Source organism: Phodopus roborovskii, unplaced genomic scaffold (genome assembly GCF_943737965.1).
Source record: "Phodopus roborovskii unplaced genomic scaffold, PHOROB, whole genome shotgun sequence".
Classification (NCBI taxonomy): domain Eukaryota; kingdom Metazoa; phylum Chordata; class Mammalia; order Rodentia; family Cricetidae; genus Phodopus; species Phodopus roborovskii.
In genome coordinates, this window is record NW_026126434.1 from 26987984 (window position 1) to 27009452 (window position 21469).

Genomic DNA, 21469 nt, shown 5'->3' on the forward strand with positions numbered 1-21469 from the left:
AGAGGTCTCTGTACTCCTAAGCACTTGGTTTTTTTTTTTTTTTTTTTTTTTACATTTGGTTGACTGTCAGGGTTAGTTAGATTGGAGTGTGGAGTCTCCAATGGCAACTAATTGTGAACTCGAGAAGGCAGCCTTGGATAGCAGGGAGGAAAGCACAGGCAGGCTGCAGGTAAGCCCATGTCCCAAGGAAAGGAACTTATCCTGGCCAGTAGGCGCCACCCCTTTAAATCTGTTAGAGGTTTGTGATTTTCTTTTCTAGTAAATAACAATGGACACAAATAAAAATACTTTATTATAGAAAAAGCATCCCATATACAGGATTCCGTAAACACTAGTAGGTGAACAAGTGCAACTTCAAAAGTAAATACAAAGTTAAGAGGCAAAATCTATAAGCATTTTGCCTTTAGGAGAAAATGTAATTTTCCAGAAGTGATCCCATGCAGACACAAAAGTGGCTCTGCCTCCTGGGAAGAGGCGGCCCTGCTGTGCTCCCTGCACCCACCTCAAACTACAGAGGGCAGCAAGTGATAGCGAGTGCAGCGCTAAAACTCCTGACTTAAAGCAAAGGGAATCACACTGTAAGCTGAAGGCTGTGCTCTGAGCATTTTCATTCTCCCTAAGACACGCCCTCTGTGCTGTTCCCACAGCATTTCTCAGGCCTGTTCACTCTCCTGAGGTGCTGGGTACAGTAATACAGCACTGTACCCACCCCCATCTCCCCATGGAGAGCCATCTAATTTCTGACATTCTAATACTGTGTCCCTATTCTGCACCTCCTTACCGGCAGGTGTTTCCATCCACTACACAGGATACAAGGACATGCTGAACAGTCAAGCCTCAGGTTCAGGTTATCTTCTATCCTGCTTTACTCTGAGTAAAGTCATTTTTCATGAGACTGTCTGGACACACAGCCCGACTTACTTATTCAGGCACTTACAAAAGATGCGTAAGCTCCAAATCCATTCTTTATTAGAGAAGTCCTCTTCCTCATACAGCCAGGAACCAACTCCAAAGATGACTAGAACCCAGTCATTGACCCTGCAAGGAGCATTAAATAATGTGCCCACTCTGGGAACATCAGGCAAGCCTTCAGTGGGGCTCAAGACTGAAATGTAGGTAAGGGTGGGCTGAGAGTACAGAAGCCTCCTCTCCACACGGCCAGCCTGTGTCCCAGGCCTGCCTTCAGTTCCCACCATCCAATGCCACCCATGAGCCTTTACTGCCTCCTACTCAAACTCCATGGGCTGGAGCCACTGCAAGGTAAAAGCGTGGGGTAAGACCTAGTTCATAAAAGGCAGTGAACCAACTCCAAAGGACAAAGAAATGACTGCTCGCACCTCAACACTACACACACAGACACAACACTACACACACAGACACAATCACACTGCAGTGGCCACCGATGGGTCAGCACAGGGAAAGCACCACTGAACCAGGGCCTGGGCTGCTCAGCCGCTAGTGGGCAGACATAGCACCAACAAAATCAGGGCCAAACCTGACCTCAGAAGTGAGCCAGTAAACTCCCAGAAGTAACTTCTGGATGTTGGCCTTCACCTCACCAAGACACCAACAATCGCCACAAAAACCAGGGTTGCTTAGTTACACTTCAGTTCTTTTCTGAGCAAGGTAGATCACCCACAGTGATGCTGCCGTGACACAGAAAACACCCTTCTTCCTAAGAAGAGCCCTTTTCTTCCCAAACCTGATGTCACTGCCATCAAGTAGTATTCTAAACAGTACCCAATGGGAGCAGAATTCAAAAAACCAACCATGTTCTTTACGGAACTTGAAGAAAACAGCTTACATGCACCACCTACGATGGGAAAAGGTCGAGGGTGGAGGACCAATTCAACGTCAACTCTACCAGGAAATAAGGTAATCCCAGACACTGTTTGGCTCTTGACTATGCAAACAGTCATGGAAATGTCAGAGGAAGGTACTGAGGACCTGGACTGCCATCTACCACACATGGAAGAGTGAACAGATCAAACCAAATGACAAGGCCTGGACCTGACCATGTTTCAGCAGCTAATGGGCTATTAAAAAAAGAAAAAAAAAAAAAAAAACCACACACAGAAAAACAAAAACACGAATGTATTGGTGTTGAGAACTCTCGGGCAGTGTCTGCACAGGTAGGTGAGGATTCCTGTCCATTCACCACAACCCTCCTCCCTGGAGCTCACAGGAAGATACCAAGCAAATCTTTTTACCTTCAAGGTACCAAGTCTCCTGCCACACCACACTGTCCCTGGGGGGTAGGTCCCACTGGCCTGATCTGGAGCCATTCTGCCACCTATTTCCAAGTTTTACTTCCAAATGAAGCATCAGTTTGGGCTTTGAATCCCTGAGGCCAAAGGCTGCTGCACTAACATTGCAGGGTCACACTCTTCCTGCTGCAGATCTTGTCTCAGGTGTCTGTTCTGTGTTAATACAAAGCAGAGCTGAGTCTGAGCTCTTGGGGATGCCTTTCAAACTTTCTATCCTGATGTCACCCTGGATGTGCCTTTCACCCACCCTGGCACACCTCAGCAGGGCATACCTGTGCCAGCACACACAAGGTCTCCTTTGACATTTGGTCCTTTTGCTATTAAGCAATTTGTCTGATGCAAAACCCACCCACTGGGTGTAAAGAATGTGACTACTGTGTCCCATGGGGTGACAGGAGTCAACCAACTCTCCTGTAGTTGTACAAGACCCAACCAACAGCACCACACCCAAAATGTTTGTTTACCAGAGCTGACTAGGCTGGACACCTAATTACCACAGAGTTTCTTTACCCAGCCAGAGGCAGACTCAGAAAAGAGTATTATAATAACAACTGAGAGGGGACAGAAATAGATGGGAGGAAGCATCTCCTTAGGGTGAGGAAACACAGGACAGGTTGAGGGTACCCACAAAGAGAAGAGCTCTGGCAAGGGAGGGGCAGGCCCGATTGTCCCTAATCTTGAAAGTCATTAGGAGCCATCTGAGAGAGTGGAGCATTTAACCGGTCAAGTTCATCCACTTGAGGTGGGTGGTGCATTATTATCTCCTGGTCTTCCAAGATGTCCTCTCCAGCAGCCACCAAATTAGTGAGGGACTTGCTGCGAACACACTGGAAATCCACATGGCGACTTTTTCCTTCTTCCTTTTCCCATGACATCTGGATAAAGGGGCGCTGTACATAATTGTAGATAACTTCAGACCTCCCACCAGGTCTCCTCTTAATCTTTTCTTTGCAGGTAGGGTAGCCTGTAAGGGGAAAACACAAGAGCTCACAATACTGGCAGACTGTGCTGGCATCTACTTCCAAATCCAAAGAGAGCAAAAGTTCTGTGGCAGGTGATCAGTGCCCCCAAGGCCCCTGTGCCCTAGAAGGCAGTGGTCTGTGGGAAGTCACAAGAGTTTTCCCCCTTTAGTGGAAAGGGAAGAGAAACAAACCACTTACTAACTTCAAGAGGCTTTAGCTGTTGGAATTAATACTACAGGACAAAATCCCAGCAGGGCATCGATACTCAGTCATCTTATGATGTTGGGTAGAAGGCATGATTAAGTGAAAAAATAAGGAAATGTGCAATGTTAACCTAAAGAGAAAACACAAATGCTGCGGATACCCAGAAAGGGCTCATGGAGACGGACAGATTCCAAGCAGTAAGGGAGAGAAGCAGTAGTTCTGGGCACCTGGAGTGCTTCCAGCCACAGTGGCTGATGCCCAGGGAGGCGAAGAGTTCCTGTCCCCATCCCCAGATGTCAGAAACCAGGCAAAGGCAGTGTGAAAAGTAGAGGCCAATGAAGTGTCTTCAAAGTCTCTGCTAACTTAAAATTTCTGGGTCAGACAGATGCTGTAACAGCTATCTCTGTGGGCAGTGAGGGCATGGCAGCCTGTGCTCAATGCAAACACATCTGATCCAAGACATGGTGCTGAACAGACATCCCTCAAAGGGGAAACCACCTCAACTTCTACCTTCTTTAGTTAAAGAAAAGATGGAGTCTTATTGTATAGCTTTGGCTGGCTTAGAAATTGCTATGCACACCAAGCTGACCTAAAGCTCACAGAAATCCTCCTGCCTCCTGATTGCTGGGATTATACCACTACAGCTGGCAAATCTTAAGTTTTTTCTTGGTTTTTTGAGACAGGGTTTCTCTGTGTTGCTTTGAAGCCTGTCCTGGAACTAGCTCTGTAGACCACCAGGCTGGACTTGAATTCACAGAAATCCACCTGCCTCTGCCTCCAGAGTGCTAGAATTAAAGGCCTACGCCACCAATCTTAAGTTCTTAAGCTGTTTTCCTAAGGATTAACTCTAGATCCCAGAAACATGTTCTTGCTCAGGTGTGCCCAGGTACTCTGAATTCACCCCAGGGGCCTAATGTCCCAAGGAACACTCAGAACTACACCCCACTGCTTCAACTGGAGGAAAGGCAAAGGCAAGGCCTCAGGACAAACAGCAATAAAGCAGGACCCATCACCCATACATGTAGTGTATAAGTATGCATGCTCTCAAGCCCCTGTGAAGCAAGTCAGAGCATAAGCTATGCCCAAAGACCTACCCTATCCCTAGTGGAGACTTTGTTTTGGTTTCCCAAGACAGGGTTTCTCTGTGTAACTCAGAGGTTCACCTGCCCCCATCTCCTGAGTGCTGTGAGATTTTGTAATACCTTCAATTCCAATGCGAATGTTCTTCAGGCCCCGTTCCTTCAACACTGTTTTAGCAACATCCCGATTCTCGATGTATTTGAAGAATCTGTAGAGCTTGGAGCTGTACAGTACTGACAAAAAAAAAGCCCACAAAAGCTGGGGTTAGTCACAGAGGGGGCGTGAGTGAGGTGACAATCAACAGGGAGCTATATAACCCACGATAGCATGAAACCTGTACCACCCTCTCCCACCACCAGCATCCAGCACCCTGGGATTGCTGGCATAGGGCCCTGATTTTGAGAGGCAGGGAAGTGGCATGCTACCTCACAAACTTTTTTTTTTTTTTTTAAATGTTTTTAGAGGCAGGGTCTCTCACGGTGTAGCCCTGGTTGTTCTAGAATTCACTCTGTAGACCACGCTGGCCTCGAACTCTCAGAGATCTCCTGCCTCTGCCTTCCAAATGCTGGGATTAAAGGCGTGCACCACCACTACCTGGCTAAAAACATGGTTTTTAGTATACTGTTTGAGTACAAATTGCTATAACTTTTAGAAAGGATAATTTGATGTGTCAAAATTATAAACATACCAAGCTTTTGACAGAATAGCTTATAGAGATGAAGATGCAAAAAAATGTGCTGGATGGTGGTGTCGCACACCTTTAATCCCAGCATTCGGGAGGCAGAGACAGGAGGATCTAACCCAAGAGCTAGTTCTGGGACAGGCTCCAAAACTACACAGAGAAACCCTATCTCCAAAAAGTGATCATGCATCATTTATGTATATAGCTTCAATGTCCTACAGGGCAAGTGAATTTCAGCTCATTCACTAATGGAGTATTAAGCAGCCTAAGAGGACTGTACAGCTTTTTACACAGAATACAAGCAAAAGGACACTGAGATGGAACAGTGTTGAAACAGCTGAGTGCACATCCTTCTACAATGCATGTGGTGAGTCTATTAGCCTGTGCATGCGTGTGGAGAATGGGATGGATAACCTGGTCCTTCAGTCTTTGCCTGCCAACTTGCTTTGCTATTCACACTCCTGTGCACTGCTGGACTAGCTGGCCCATGCAGTTCCAGGGATTCTGTCTCTCCTCCCATCTCACTCGAGGAGCTCTGGGATGACAGACATGTGCTACCACGTATAGCTTTGCAGAGTGGGTGCAAGGCATCTGAACTCAGGGCCTCACAATTACATGCCAAGTGCTTTTCTCACTGAGTCAACTTCCCAGCCCACTTTTTAAGTTTTGAATTAAAACCAAGTCAACAAGATTTAAATGAAATGAGAATTTAACCCCCAACTTGAGTATCTGACAATGCCATCCAATGGAGGAGAGCAATTGCAGCAGAGGTTAGGCCTGTATTGCTGCTGGCTGCCTTCCAGGCATCTGCCATCACTTGCTGTCAGTGGTATCTGCACAGCTCTAGGGTCTGGATGTTATCTGGGCAGTGTTCCTCCAGCTGAAAACATGCACCCTGAAGGATTCCTACTTTGGGAATACTCTTCCCCCATGGGTGGGGGGTGGTCTTCATCCCAGTCCACAGAGTCCTCGTCTGTCAGCACGACAATGTGACACTCTCGCTCCCCTTTCTTGGCACAGCCCACCATGATGGGAAGAATCAGTTCCTCGAGGTAGTGATCAAACTGCTTGTGGGCACCATCGTTGGACAGCTCATGGAGTAGAGCACCTGGGAGAAAGAAGGCAGGTGAGCCCACTTCCTATGCACATACACACTGCTGAGTGGAGACACTGCTGAGTGGAGACAAGACTGTAGCCATCACAGAGGACATACAGACAAGAAGCATTCTGAGACATAGCTCCTGCCTCAATATGAAACTAGCTTTATACCTAGGCTGTTTGGCTTTACCATGACCCTTCCTCACTGACACTCAGTACTTCTGCTTGTCATGGTTGATGCCATGGTCCTTCCCAAGAGGGAAGCAGCAGCTCAGTGACTAGTTGGCCAAATTAAGATTCATAGCTTTTATTCCTGGCCTCCTCTTCTTAAACACTGATGTCACAGGCATGTCTTACCATGCCTATTTTATTTGGTTCTGAGAATGGAACCCAGGGTCTCACAGTGCTAGGTGAGTACTCTATCACTAAGTGACATCCCCAGCCTTTTCTTTGGAGATAGGGTATCTATCACTCTGTAGCCCATGCTGACCCTGAACTTAGGGTGATCCTCTTGCCTCAGCCTTTTGAGTGCTAGAGTGATGGTTGTGAGCCACACTCCCCAACTGATTTCTCCATTTACTCCACTTCCCCACAAGCCCTTAATACAAGAGAAGCAGATGTCCACCTCTGTGCTGGCTCTCCACCTACACCCGCACTCCTTCACTTGTGAGCACATGGAAAGTGCTCTGGCCATGCATAGCTGGCAGCAGCTCCATACTCACTCAGATCTTGACATCGGATAGTGTTGAAGTCAAAGTTAATACAGAGATAGTCACAAGTGTCTCTCAGATCTGGGATAGAGATGCCATCAGGACAGTTGATGATACCAGTTTTGTAATAATCCTGTGAACAGATTGGGAAGAAGAAATGTAGGCAAAGAAATGCATAGGAATAACTCCTGAACCTATGGTGGTAGGAACTGGGAGTCAACCGGTTGGTGCATTAGAAGACAAAGTGGTCCCATCTACCCAAGTTTAAACAGCCTGACAACGAACTGAGCTCACATAAGCAAGGAATTAGAAGTTACAGGCAGGAACAATAAAGAAGGAAAGGCAATTAAATACCCGAGAGTCAGTCACTCAACTGTGGTGCACTTGAGGGTGCCATATGCAAGCATGCATGCCACGGTAGAGGAAGGAAAAGGAAACAGAACTGCATACCAGCACTGTGCGGAACACAGTGGCACTGATCCCTTCCGCAATCTCATACTCCCCCTTATCATTGGGCCTTGTGAAGTTGTATTCTCTTCCTGGTCCAAACATCCTGAAAGAGAGCAGCAACAGCATCACCTTCTGCAGGAGACTCTTGCCATCTCCTGCACTTTAACCTACTCTCGGGTGGCATACTTTAAAAGCATAGCGTTGGGACCTGATGCCTCTCAGATGAATGCATGCCTCAGGAAAATGTGCAGGACAGGAAGGGGCACCTCTTTGTGCATTCCCTCCTGGCTGTCATTCACCTGTGAGGTCAGTCTGTGTGGGGTAGGGGCAGCTCTTTGTGTATTCCCTCCTGGCTCGTCTTTTCTGAACTACCTACTCCCACAGGTTGCTCTAGCCATGGATTTCAGACAGATGAGGCTCTTCTGCACCCTGACATTTCCATGAGGGCCTGCTCTCACCATGAACTCAGGATCCAGGTTCGATTCCCAGCACCCACACTGTAGTTCACAGCCATCTGTTACTCTAGTCCCAGGGATCTGATACCCTCTCCTGGCCCCTACCGGCACTGAATATATGTACTGCACCAACATACTTGCAGACAAAACACCTACATGTGTTAAATAGTAAATTGGCAATAAGGCAGGGCTTCAGCTCAGTAAAATGTTTGTCTCCTATGCCTGACAGCCTAGGTTCCTAGTTCAATCTCCAATACTGCTACCCACCCCCAAGAAACAAGACCCCCAACTAGAAACGGGTAGGAGGCAAATGTTCTTTTTTCCTAAAATGATGTCACTGTTCTTGTGGATCATGTCTAATACTGTTTCTCACAGAAGGAAAACAAGACTTCAGATTCAACTCGGCATCTCTGATCTGTACAACTCAAAGAGCAATGCAGTGTCTTTAAATAGGGGCGGGACATGGTTCCTTAGTGGACACTCCTCATCTGGCTACAAATGCAACCCTCCCAGCATCAAGGCATCAGGCTCCCACCAACTCTCCTAGCCTTCCCCACAGAAGCTGGAAAGGAGGAAAGTCAGCTGTGTACTGACAAAAGGCTGAACACCTTTACTAGTACAACAGAAGGAAACTGTCATTACCTTCCCAACATGGTATCCGGATGAGCAGTGAAAATCTGAGGGTTTACCACAAAACGTGTGCCATCTACAAGAAGTGTCACTTTCTCTGGGGCTTGGGAGTGAGAGCTACCTCCAAAGCCTATGCCGCTGTTTCCAAATCTCTCTGAAACGATGAAGGGCTCATGGTTCCGCTTGCTTCCACTCTGGAAGCAGGAGCCTTTGCTGTCTTCAGGGAGTGGCATTATGTGAGGGTACTGAAGGCTTGCTGGCTGAGGGGCATAGCCAAGTGCAAAGTCTGAAAGATCAGGCAAATAAAAGTAACTAAAGAGCAAAGGTCTAGAGAGAAAAATGAAACTATGCCTGTCCTAAAACAACAAGAAGCAAAAACAAAAAACCTAAAGCCATAGATGTTCACAGCTAAAATACTAGCTTAGGGGAAAATTAAAAACAAAAGTAGATACTTTAAAGCCAAAGGCAGGCAGATCTCTGTATCTGAGGCTAGCCTGGTCTACAGAGCAATTTCCAGGACAGCCAGGACTGCAAATAAACCCTGTCTTGAGAAACCAAAATCAACCACCCACCCACCTATCCTCTCACAAAACTAGCTGGGTAATTCTTTCCATGTGTGTGATATGGGGTTCATGGAGATTAGAGGCAGAAACACCTACACTTTAAAGCAATTGCAATTCTGGAGTAAATAAAGCGCAGTGAGGCTGGACCTAAGAGCAGGTCGTGCATTGTGGCCCAGCAATCACTTCCTACTTCTGTTTCAGAATATTATTTTAACCAGGCAAAGATGTATTACATTTGTTTGTGCTGTTTTGTTTAATTATAGCCAACAGCTAGGCAGGAGAGGGATAGGTGGGGCTGGCAGGCATAGAGGAGAGAGAAGAAGGGAGAAAGAGAGGGAACATGCCTAGGGCCAGAAGCAGTGAAAGTAGGATATACAGAAAGAAAGAAAGGTAAAATACCCTGAGACAAGACACAGATAAAAGAGAAACAGATTAAAATAAGAGACAAGGGGCTGGAGAGATGGCTCAGAGGTTTAGAGCACTGGCTCTTCTTCCAAAGGCCTGAGTTCAATTCCCAGTAACCACATGATGTCTCACAACCATCGGTAATGAGATCTGGTGCCCTCCTCTGGCCTGCAGTCATACATGCAGACAGGACACTATAGAGATGATAAATCTTTTTAAAAACAAAGACAAAACAAGGCTGAGCATTCATAACTAATATTAAGCCTCAGTGTCTTGCTTTAGAAGCTGGTTGGTTGACCCCCCCCCCCAAAAAAAAGCCTGGCATATACTTCCATTCCATTTCCACTTTTAAGTAACACTTACATCCTCTCGTTGTCTTATTGGAGATTTTTGTGTTTTGGGATTGTGAGTGTGAATGCGTGCAAGTGCCCAGGGAGGCCAGAAGTCATCAGATCCCCAGAACTGGAGTTACAGGTGGTAAGGAGCCACCCAGCATGAGTGCTGGGAACACAAGTCTGGAAGAGCAGGAAGCATTACTAGCTGAGCAATCTGTCCAGCCCCGTATTTATTTTTTTGAGACAGGATCTCATGTAGTCTAGGCTAGCCTTAAACTCTATGTAGCTGAAGATAGCATCTGATTTCTAATCCTCCTTCCTGTACCTCAGGGAGCTGGGATTAGAGCATGTGCCATCATACTTGGTCACACAGGGTCAGGGCCTCATGCATGCCAGGTTCCTGTGTTCCAGACTCAGGAGTCTAGACTGAACTCTAGACTCAGCTACAGCCTAAGCACTGCTGTCTGTATTTTAGGAACTTACTACTACTGTGGACTAAAACTCATTTCAGTCTTCTAAGCTGTTGTTTAATTTGTCAGAAAGAATGAAGTCTTTACCTAAAATCATTACTCTTCCCCGAACTTTACAGAACAAACCATTCTCACTGCCTGCTAGAGAATCCAGTGGCACCCACCCACACCAGCTTTCCCATGAGCAGGACAGCTCACCTCTGGTGGGGCCCCCAGGACAATACATCTCTGGACTGTTAGACAAGTGAGGGCATCCACCTCTTCAGTATGCACCTTTGCTTTTTATCTCGAAAGCACTTGTCACACACCTGACAACCTCAGACTGAGTCCCAGAACCCACAGAAAGGTGGGAGGAGACAACCAACTCCATAAAGTTGCCCTCTGATCACCTGTACATGCCAAGACATGCATAAAAGTTTATTAAAGTATTTGCTTAGCATGCTCAAAGCCCCGTGTTTGACCCCAGCAACACTCCAGCACTGGAGAAGAGGCAGGAGAATCTGAAGTTCAAGGTCAGCTACCTAACAAGCCAGGCCAGCCTGAACTACCTGAGACCACCTCGCAACAAAAACAAAACCCTAAAATCTTAGCAGAAATGAGCTGTAGCCAAACTGAACCATTTTGTAACCTCTGCTCTAAAGAATATACTATGTGCTAGAGAGATGGCTCAATGATTAAGAGCACTGCCTGCTCTTCAGAGGACCTGGGTTTAATGCCCAGGTCCCACATGAAACTTCCAGTTCTAGGTGACCTGATGCCTGTTTCCGGCCTCCATGGACCCCAGACATGCATGCAGGGCAAAACACTCATACATACAAAAAATTAAAATAAATTTTAAAATATATATGTAAAAATTTTTATGTATTTTTTATTCAGTAAATGATGGTTACCTTTTTAAAATTATAGGCTGAAAAATATGAAAAAGTGCATCCAGTTAAGAATTAACGATTGAGCCAGGCATGGTAGTGCATGCCTTTAATCTCAGCACTCAGGAGTCAGAGTCAGACAGGTCTCTGTGAGTTCGAATCCAGTCAGGGCCACACAGAAAAAACAAATTAAAAAAAAAAAAAAAAAAAAGATTCAAACAAACAAAAACCCACCAAAACAAAACAAAGTTCCAGTTAAAATAAAACAAAGTTAATTGTGATTATCGGAGAGTGAGGTATGATAGCATATGCCTGCCTGCCTGCCACCATAGTCCTTAGGAGGCAGAGGCAGAGGCTTCTCTGAGATCAAGAAGAACCTGGGCTACAGTGACTACAAGCCAGCCAACCATAGTCAAGACTTCCTATAAAGCCTACCCACAACAGCTCACAGGAACTGTCCCACCTTTCACACTGATCCATCAGCCCTCCAAGGGTGACTAGGAAAAATTCTGTCACTCCATTAAGAAGCAGAACTCTTGAATGAAGGTCTCATCACATTATAGTTGATAGGGACCACAGCAAGTCAGTTTGTCTCCTGATTCCAAGCATGTCTTACACACTTGTGCCAGGTGGATGGGCCAGGCTGAATGGTCAGCTAGATCCACTGTGAATGTGTGACTATCTGCTCGGGTTGAGACTCTCCATTCCATCTGGGTGGAAGATGTTTGGGTGTGTGCTAGCCCCCATTGCTGTACCTTCATTCCTGGTAGCTAGGGGATAAGTGAGAACATGAAGTCCAGAGGACACCAAACTGCTGCTTTCTTTCTCTCGAGTGGCAGCTAAGGTCTCATCTCCTAGGCAGCTGAGCTCTGGCTGTAATAACCTGTCACCATCACTGCCCTGGTGACCATTCATTCTTAGAGAGGAAGCCTGGAAGACAAGGAATGTGAATGGTTTAGAAATCAGGAAACTGGCTCCCAAGAACTTGTGTGGTTTGTAGTGGTTGGTAAAAGACATCTGTAACATCAGTGGATCTAGATGGCTTTTACAACCACTATGAATTGGTGCAGTTGCTACAGGAATCATTTTTCTGTTTTGAGACAAGGTCTCTCTTCCTAGCCCTGGCTGTCCTCAAACTCAGAGGTCTGACTCCTGAATGCTGACATTAAAATCATGTGCCACCATGTCTGGCTATGAACTATGATTTTTACATATTAAGTGGCAGAACATAATTTGGTGTCACTCACACCACAAATCAAAAGGTGGCAAAGGGAGTTCAACAGCTGAAAGTCTGCCTGTGGTTTTTATTTGTTTTCGTTTACTTGCTTGTAGACAGGGTTTTCTCTGTGTAGCCCGGCTGTCCTGGAACTCGCTCTATAGACCAGGCTGTCCTTGAACTCAGAGATCCACCTGTCTCTGTGTTGTGCGTGCTGGAATTAAAGGCGTGTGGCACCACTACCCAGCTCTGCTAATGTTTTAAAAAAAAGAAAAAAAAAAAATGCAGGGCATTGGTGGTGCACACCCTTGATCCCAGCACTCGGGAGGCAGAGGCAGGTGGATCTCTGTGAATTCAAGGCCAGCTGGTCTACAGAGCAAGTTCCAAGACAGGCTTCAAAGCTACACAGAGAAACCCTGTCTTGAGAAACCAAACCAAATCAAGCCAAACAAAGCAAAACAACAAAAAACTGACAAATGATACCTGCAACTATTAAGCATCCAAAAATCACAACCATAAAGCCACACTAAATTGAGTGGTGGCTAGCAGAGATGCTCAGAACAGCTCAAAGTGCTAAAAACAAGGAATAGCAAGTGCTCATCTGTAGAGAAGACCTCATATCAAACACCCTAAGTAAGGCTCAGGGAACCTCCAAGAAGGTACTGAGAGAAATGTAAGAGCTGGAAGGTGAGGGCCCAGACATGCCTGCTGTACACATGAGCTCACAGCACCTATTGTTACCTGCACAATATCAAAACAGTTAAAAATTCCAGCATGGAGTGGGGAGGTAGCCACAGGTAGAATGTCCATGCACCATGGGTGGCACTATTTAAACTCAAAGGCTTAAAGCTGGGAGGGAGATGTGTTGGGAGGAGCTAGGGGGAAGTTGTAAGGAAAGAATGGGAGTATGGCCAAGGTACATCATATACACAAGGGAATTTTTCAAAAACAACAGCAAAAAAAGAAGCTGGAGAGACACACTGTTAAGAGTGCATGCCACTCCTGCACAGGATGGTCCCTCAGCCCTTGAGCCCACAATGAACACATAGACGCTAAATTAGGTATGAAACTGTTGGCCAATGACTAGGGCTTCTTTTTGGGTAGCTCTGTCTTAATTATTAACCTACTTCTGTATTTCCACGGGTCCTTAGTTTACCAAACAATGTCTGATACATCCTCTCTTCCTGGGCTCACATGACAATTTGCTTTCTGGTGGGTTCTCCTGACACCTTTCTCAGAATCCTCCTTGTCTCCTAGTACCACCTCTCTTCCTGCTTCATTGGCCATTGTCCAGTGTTTATTCATCAACTAATAAGAGGAACAAACAGAAAGTCAACCCCGACCACACTTGTTAACTCTAGCGCCAGGGGATCCAATTCCCTCTTCTGGCACACCCAAAGGCTTCTGCACTTACATACGGTTTAGCCACACACAAACACAAATAAGTACACATAATTTAATTAAGTTAATAAAACAAGAAAACTTTTGACTTGTTCTGCTTAAGTTTTCCTTTTTACCTTTCGTTTTTTCACCTTCTAATTCTTTATTTTAAAAAGATCTACTTATACAGGAGAGAAGCCCTAGTCCCTACTTCAAATGACCTATCAGATCTACATGACCCCACCTGGATGGCATTGCCCTACATATGGAATTGGGGTGGGGGGATGGGAGGGTGGTTAGAGTGCATGTGAGAGGGCAGAGAGGGTAAAAGTGAGGGAGAGAAGGAGGGAGGGAGTGAGGGGGAACTGGGATCGACATGTAAAATAATAAATTTTTAAAAAAATCTACTTATTTATTTTACGTACACCAGTGTTTTGCCTGTGTATACTTTGTGTGAGGGTTCTATCCCCTGGAACTGGAATTACAGACAATTTTGAGTTCCCTGTGGTTGGTGGGAGTTGAACTCAGGTCCTCTGGAAGAGCAGCCAGTGCTCTTAACTGCTAGGCCATCTCTCCAACCCTTACAACTTCTAATTCTTACACCCACCCCTAAATCAAATTGACTATAATGTCACTTTAACCCACAAGCAGCCCAAAATCACGCACGCACATTGTAGTCCTCTAGACTGTTAGGAGTGATTTTTTTTTTTCACTTTCCTCTACCAGAGAGCAGACATTTTAAAAACAACAGCTGAGAGGTTGTAAATAAAATTGAACAGAAAACAACAGCTAGGAGGTGTCAGCATCAAGCAGACATTGTCAGCCTCTCCGTGCCACCCCTGGGGGAGACTGGAAAGGGTTGATGGTGGGAAAGACCCTGTAAAATATTTATAGGGTCCTTTTCCAGTAGCCCAGTTTTCAGCAGGGAGCCTGAAGAAAGAATTCCAACAGGAATGGTAACTTCTTCTGGTAAGGAGTAAGACAGTAAACATCCTAGGTTTTGTAGGCCACAATACTACAGTGAGAAGCAGCCATGAGCAACTCACAAGTGAGTAAATACAGCTGTGTTCTAATAAAGCTGCTTACATGCATGGACACCAGTGAACAATAGCCTGCTATCTGGATACAGATCTGAATAACATGGCCCACAGATCTGACCTAACTGAACCCAGGACTGCAGAGCATCATATTCAAGCACTCTTGGATACTTGGTGAGAGCTGAATATAATCAGGCAGCTGTGGCCTCATACGGCCACTGTGCTGTTCCACACCAGTAACCCAGGCCCGCACTTTGGAGCAGGAAGAGCCAGGCTCCAGGCAAGCCTGGGACACAGTAAGGCTGTCTCAGAGAGAGAACAAAACCTAACAGGTGGGTATGTGGAGGTGCTGTCTGTGGTAGGTAGAGAGCTGACTTAACAGGCCCCAAGCCAGGGTCCTGTTGCCAACTGATAAGTTACAGGACTCAGCAGGTAAAGGCACCTGCCCAAACTAACAACCTGAGTTTGATCCCAGAACCACAGGGAAGAAGGAAAAAACTAACCCTGCAAGCTGTTCTGACACCCACATGCAGGCTATGGCAGAAGCATGTACATGTGTCCCCACAAAAAACAAATGTAATAAATAACTTCATGTAAAAAAAAAAAAAATAGTAAAAGCAGGCTGGGCATTGGTGACGCCTGCCTTTAATCCCAACACTCAGGAGGCAGAGGCAGGCATATCTCTGTGAGTTCGAGGCCAGCCTGGTCTACAGAGTGAGTTCCAGGATAGCCTCCAAAGCAATACAGAGAAACTGTCTCAAAAAACCAAAAAGAGAAAAAAAAAAAAAAAGTGAAAGCAGGAAGTTAGTTTTTTAAAATGTAAGAAAATCTATAAGTGCTCTAAAACACATTAAGAAAAAATAGTTGTTACACAATCTGTGATTACAGTCAAAATCACTGTCAAAAACTGTATTATACTTTACAAGGATGAGGTAAGATATGTAGATTACCTCAATGAAAAATTTTCTAAAGACTCAGTAAAGTGCTAGTCTTTCAAGCATGAGGATTTGAGTCTGATTTCTAGATCCCACACTAAGAAAGGGGCCACTTGCTGGACGGTGATGGCACAGATCTCAGCACTCAGGAGGCAGAGGCAGGGGGATCTCTGAGTTCAGGGCCAGCCTGGTCTACAGAGCGAGTTCCAGGATAGCCATCAATACACACAGAAAAGCCCTGTCTCAAAAAACAAAAACACAAAAGAAAGAAAAAGAAGCAGGGAGGGAGGAAGGGAGGGGAAAGAAAGTGGGCCTGTGATCCCAGTCCTGGGGTGGCAGGGGCAAGCAGATCCCTATCTTATAGACATGCAGACTTACACACAGAAAAGCCAAAACAAAATGAGGTGGAATGCTCTTGATCAACATCCAAGGCTGTCTTATGGCCTCCATATGCATGTGCATACATACATGGCCTCCACACACAGACATACACACAAATAAAAACTGAAAGTATATGATAAAATTACATGCCTGGAATATGGTAAATTCTAAAACGTTTCAAAATCCCCAAATTTTCATCTTAGATATAAAGCCACAGGTAGAAAATTCCACACTATAAGACTTTTGTTTCATATACAGAAGTTTTAAAAATATCACATAAAGGGGCTGGAGAGATGACTCAGGGGTTAAGAACACTGGCTGCTCTTCCAGAGTCCCATTCCCAGCACCCACATGGCAGTTCTAACTGTCTATAACTCCTGTTCTGGGGATCCAACACCCTCACATGGACATATATATATTCAGGCAAAACATCAATGCACATAAAATACATAAAACAAATAAATTTCATGACCTAAGTCATACTCTTAGTATGCAAATACTTCCAAATAAAAACCATCTGAACTCTGTTGCACAGCATTTAGAGTCTGGGACACCAAAGCTGTATTTTTGTGAGTGTGCATGCGTATGCCCGAGTATGTTTGTGGGGTTCAAAGGGTGACACCTGGTGTCTTGCTCTATGTCACTTAAACCGAGCTCACCAACTAACTAGCCTGGCTGGTTAATGTGCCCCTGATCTTGCTGTTCCCACCTCTCAGTGCTGGACTATGGCATAAACTACCACACTTGACTTTACATGGCGCCAGCGATCAGAACTCAGGTCCTCATGTTTGCACAGCAGGCAGTTTACCGAGACATCTCCCTGACCCTCAGCCTGTATCAGGAACACATATATGTCTAGCACCACAAAATTTGAAGATTTGTGGTTATAGCAAAAATTAAATTTTTGGATGAATATATAATTCAGATTAACACAGAAAATAGTCTTAAAAGTCCTAGGAAACAATTACCCACTACCACCACCCCAGACAGGGTTTCTCTGTGTAGCCCTGGCTGACCTAGAACCTGCTCACCAGGCTGGCTTCTGCCTGCCTCTGCCTCTGAGTGCTAGGATTAAAAGTGGTTGCCACCATGCCTGGTTTGAGTCCTAGTAACTTAACCACAACTATCACAAAGAAAACTCCAATGTGTGATTGGCAAAATACTCCATCACTGTGGCTTTCCACTTGCCTCTGCCTCTAGAGAGCTGGGATCAAAGGCACGTGCAACCACCATCCATTCTCCACCCTTTGGTTTGAAGCTAGTGTGAGCTACATAAGACTCTGTCACAGAATAGGCTGAAGAGATGGCTCAGTGGTCAGCAGCCTCTTGCATACCTGGGTTCCAGCCCCAGAATCCACATGGCAGCTCAGTCATCTGTAACTCTAGTCCCAAGGGATCTGACAACATTATCTGGAGGGCATAGCATCGTGTGGTAAAGGCATATATTACCACACCTGACAGACATACATGCAAGCAAACCATCAGACACCCTCCCAGCTATAACCCCAACCTAATACCCAATAAACCCGATCATGACGATAGTGGCTCAAGGCAGCTGCAAGCATTCTGGACACTGCTCATACATGTATCCGGTAAAAACCAATCTTTATTAAATCTTGTCTCAAGTGAACCCTCCCAGTCTTATGTTTCCTTTCACTGCCTTTTCAAGGCTCCCACCAGAGGCTGATTTTCATACTTTAAAGATCTACTGGCTTTGTGGTCAGCACCTTTCCCTTCTGAAGCACTTAAAAAGATAATTTCGTGGGAAGACAGAAGCTAGGAACCAGGACTCTGCCATCCACCTCACCTCTCAGTCTTTTGTGTTGGGGGTAGGGGAGTATTCAAGACACACACAGATGCACATGCCAAGCAGGCACTCTTCCTCTGAGCTACATCCCTAGCCTATCTTGGATTTTTTCCCTGAAAGATGAGAGGACTGTACTAGGTAAATTTATAGTATGGCCCCTTATTCCTTTAAGTTTCATATTTCAAAGTCTGGACTCTTGAGTTTCCCAACTTAAATCATTTAACAATCCAACAGTTCCCATCAATTTCTTACTCCAATTAGCTGTGGAAGCTTGAGGAGGTCAAATTTGGGGCAGGTGGGAAGCACAAAAAAAAAAAAAAAAAAAAAAAAAAAAAATCAAGAAGCTCAAGACAACATTTTGAAAATCATCATCAAGGAAAAAACCATCAGTGACAACAACAAAAAGCATCAGCAAGTGAAGCCAGATAACAAAAAAGACACCAGAGCCAAGAAAAATGCCAAAACTAATGGCTAGCTTTAAGGTCACCTGTGGAGTCTATCTGAAGAGACACTAAGTAGTAGAAAACACCTTTGGCAGATGAGGAAGGCATCCAACACTCATTTCTGCTAGAGAACAAGGGAATTCTGGGCCATATTTGGAATAAATGAGTTCAATGCAGTCGGTCTTGGTGACCCACACCTTTAATCCCAGCACTCTAGAGGCAGAAGCAGATGGATCTCTGTGAGTTCGAGACCTGCCTGGTCTACAAAGCTACACAGAGAAACCTTTCCCCTTCTCCCCCCCCCCCCAAAAAAAAATGACTTCAGTACTTTGCATAACATAGGCGTTACTCAGATATTCGGTAGTGACCGGATGCCCAGAACTATAAAAGCCCATATAAATACTGATGCTGGCACACCCCAGAGAATCCGAGACCTCCAGGCTGTGGGAATTTTACAGCACTGGCTGGTACTACAGGGAGGGAGATCTGACCTAAAGGCACAGCTTAAACTCATTGATGCTTCTAGTAACAGGCTCCGGAAAGGAACAGGGCAAGTTAGCCAGATACAAATGATCTTTCTCCAACAACGGCAAAAACAGGATATGTATGAAAGCCATTTCATATGCAGATGTCAGGTTCTAGAAAACACTATCCTTTCTTACAACTGCCTACCAGAGTCCGAGTTTCTCCTGTCTGATTACGAACTGAACAAAAAGACACTGGACAGGTTTTTTTTCTTTCTTTTTTCTATTTTCAGGCCAACCTAATTATGGTTGTCCAAAGTCTGGTCCCTAGCTTACCACTGATGTCTTTAACCAATTTCTGGAGCTGTGCTAGGGTCCTGCAACCTTTGTAAGGGGCAGGCACGATTAGAACTGCTACTTAGGATTTTGTTTTTGTCCTTTAGGAGTGGGGTTGACGTTCTAAATTCCAGATTCACTACAACTAATATTATTCCAACACCTTGGGAGACATGTAACAAAAACTTCCTGGTAAACAATGGCTTATGGGCAAACGGATACCGTGAAAGGGCTGAGAAATGCATTTTCTTAAGTCGACCAAAGAGTCCCTTGTTGGTCTTGTTCATTTGCTGAATTCTCATTTAAAACAATAGTTCTACTTCAAAACTGTAAATCGGCTCAACCCTGGAATGTTCAGAAAGAATGACAAATTCCCTCTAAGGGGAACTTTTCTGACGGCGCAAGCCACAAAAAGTTCTCGTTTGCAAGAAAACACCCGGTTCTGCGCCCAGCCTGGGATGACGACACAGGGGCGAGACAGGCCCCGACAGAAGGTTCCAGAGTTTCGAGGGAAGCGTGACCAACCTTCCCCAGCCCGGGCTGCGGGTGGCCGTCCCCGTCCAGGTCGGCCCGCTCGCCCGGGTTCTTTCTCTCGGGCCGCGGAGGAGCCCAAGGCCTCCGCTCGGCGCCCGCCGCCATCATCAGCCCGCCCGGCCGCCCGGCCCGCCACTCACCGGCCGTCGCCGCCGCCTTCTCGGCCCCGGAGCCCCGACGCCACCGAGCAGCCGCCGTCGCCGGGACCCGCTGCGCTCCGGACACCGCGCGTCCCCGCCCCTCGCCCGGCCGCGGCCACGCGGCTGAGTCACCGGCCCTCCGCGATAAGAGCCCCACCCCACCCCCGCGCGCGGGGCACGCCGGGAAGGCCGCGCGGGACGCCCCGCCCCCACCGCGTCCTAGGCTGCAAGCCGGGGCCTCTCCTGCTGCGTCTGCTCAGCTAGGTGGAGAGGGAAGCTCGGCTGCCTCAGGACCGATGACGCTCCTAGGACGGCGATCTTCGCCTTCCCAGACGTTTGTGTGTGGCCAATGGGTATGCATTGCAGCCGAAAGGAAGAAAAAAAAAAATCAATAAAGAACAAAAGATACATGGAAAAGAAGAACAACTTTTTCACAACCGTTGAGTTTGATGGCACAATCTGCCATAGTCATGTTCTATTGGTTTCACATTACCTGGGAGCAAACTATTAGAAAGCTGGTTGTGTTATGTGTAAAATGTGTCAATCGCGGGGGAAACCCAAAAGGGTGAAAAGTGTCCTCATCTCTCGATGTCACAGGATCTGGTGGCGTTTGTACTTCAAAATTATCAGACCAGTTGGTTACGCAGTCGGGAGGACTGCACAAACTTCAGTAATTAAAAAGAAAATGTCCCATACTTGTACCCACAGATGGAGGCAATGCCTCAATTGAGGATCCCTTGTCCCAGGTGATTCCAGTTTGTGTCAAGTTGACACCAACCAGCACAGCCATCTAACAAGTTTGAGGCCAGCTTGGGCTACTTGAGACCCTGACAGATTGATGACCTAAAACAATGAACTTCAAATGAACTGAAAAACTCCCACCTCCGCATTCTGATAAAAAGCACCTGCTGGGCAATAGTGGCACACACCTTTAATGCCAGTACTCAGGAGCAAAGGCAGGAGGATCTATCTCTGTGAGTTCCATGCCAACCTGATCTACAGAGCTAGTTGCAGGGCAGCCAGGGATACACAGAGAAACCCAGTATGGAAAAACCAAAAGCAAACAAAAAAAAAAAAAAAAAAAACCCACTTACCTAACAAGAAAGCCAACACAGTACTGAACACAATGAACATTGGCTGGCATCACTGGGCTTTGGAACTATGAGGGACACACCCACTGATAGAGCTTTCTGCCAAAAGTTCCCACTAGGAAAGACTGCTGCCTTCCTTGCTCTGATTACAGGACAAATGGCTTCCTCTGTATTTCCATATCTCCTTTATCAGTCCTCATCTAACACTACCTGTTACCCAGAGAGGACACTCAGTAATACACATTTTAATTCATAGTTAATATGAAAAGGGTTCCTTCTTCATTAAATGTCATAAATCAGCATACCAGACATAGGTGGCATACGAGAAACATATATCTGTGTGGATTTTTATAACTTCATTTTTAATGTAATGCCTCCCCAAATATCAAGCCTCTGAAGTATATTTATTGTCTGAGGCTGAGATTCTTTACAAAGCCAAAATGGCAGGCCTGGAACGTTCACTGTTCATAATAGCTGATTCAAAGTTCACTCAATTAATGGCTTTATTACATTTCCTAAAAATACTGC

At 45.8% G+C, this 21469-nt stretch overlaps 1 protein-coding gene across 3 annotated transcripts; it reads right to left on the reverse strand.

Annotated features, from left to right (window-relative positions):
• Nucleotides 1-273: 273 nt before the first annotated feature.
• Kctd20 (potassium channel tetramerization domain containing 20) lies at nucleotides 274-19975 on the reverse strand. Of its 3 annotated transcripts, none has more exons than XM_051187100.1 (8): nucleotides 19851-19897; nucleotides 11933-12107; nucleotides 8551-8824; nucleotides 7454-7556; nucleotides 7016-7136; nucleotides 6106-6303; nucleotides 4636-4746; nucleotides 274-3231 (listed from the first exon to the last, which is right to left on the reverse strand). In XM_051187100.1, the coding sequence occupies exons 2-8, from the start codon at nucleotides 12090-12092 to the stop codon at nucleotides 2939-2941; spliced, it is 1260 nt and encodes a 419-aa protein (XP_051043057.1). In that variant the 5' UTR covers nucleotides 12093-12107; nucleotides 19851-19897; the 3' UTR covers nucleotides 274-2938. The 3 variants fall into 3 exon arrangements, with proteins under 3 accessions (XP_051043057.1, XP_051043058.1, XP_051043059.1); XM_051187101.1 differs by lacking the exon at nucleotides 19851-19897 and adding an exon at nucleotides 12877-12951; XM_051187102.1 differs by lacking the exon at nucleotides 11933-12107 and having other exon boundaries at nucleotides 19851-19975.
• Between the last annotated feature and the right edge of the window lie 1494 nt (nucleotides 19976-21469).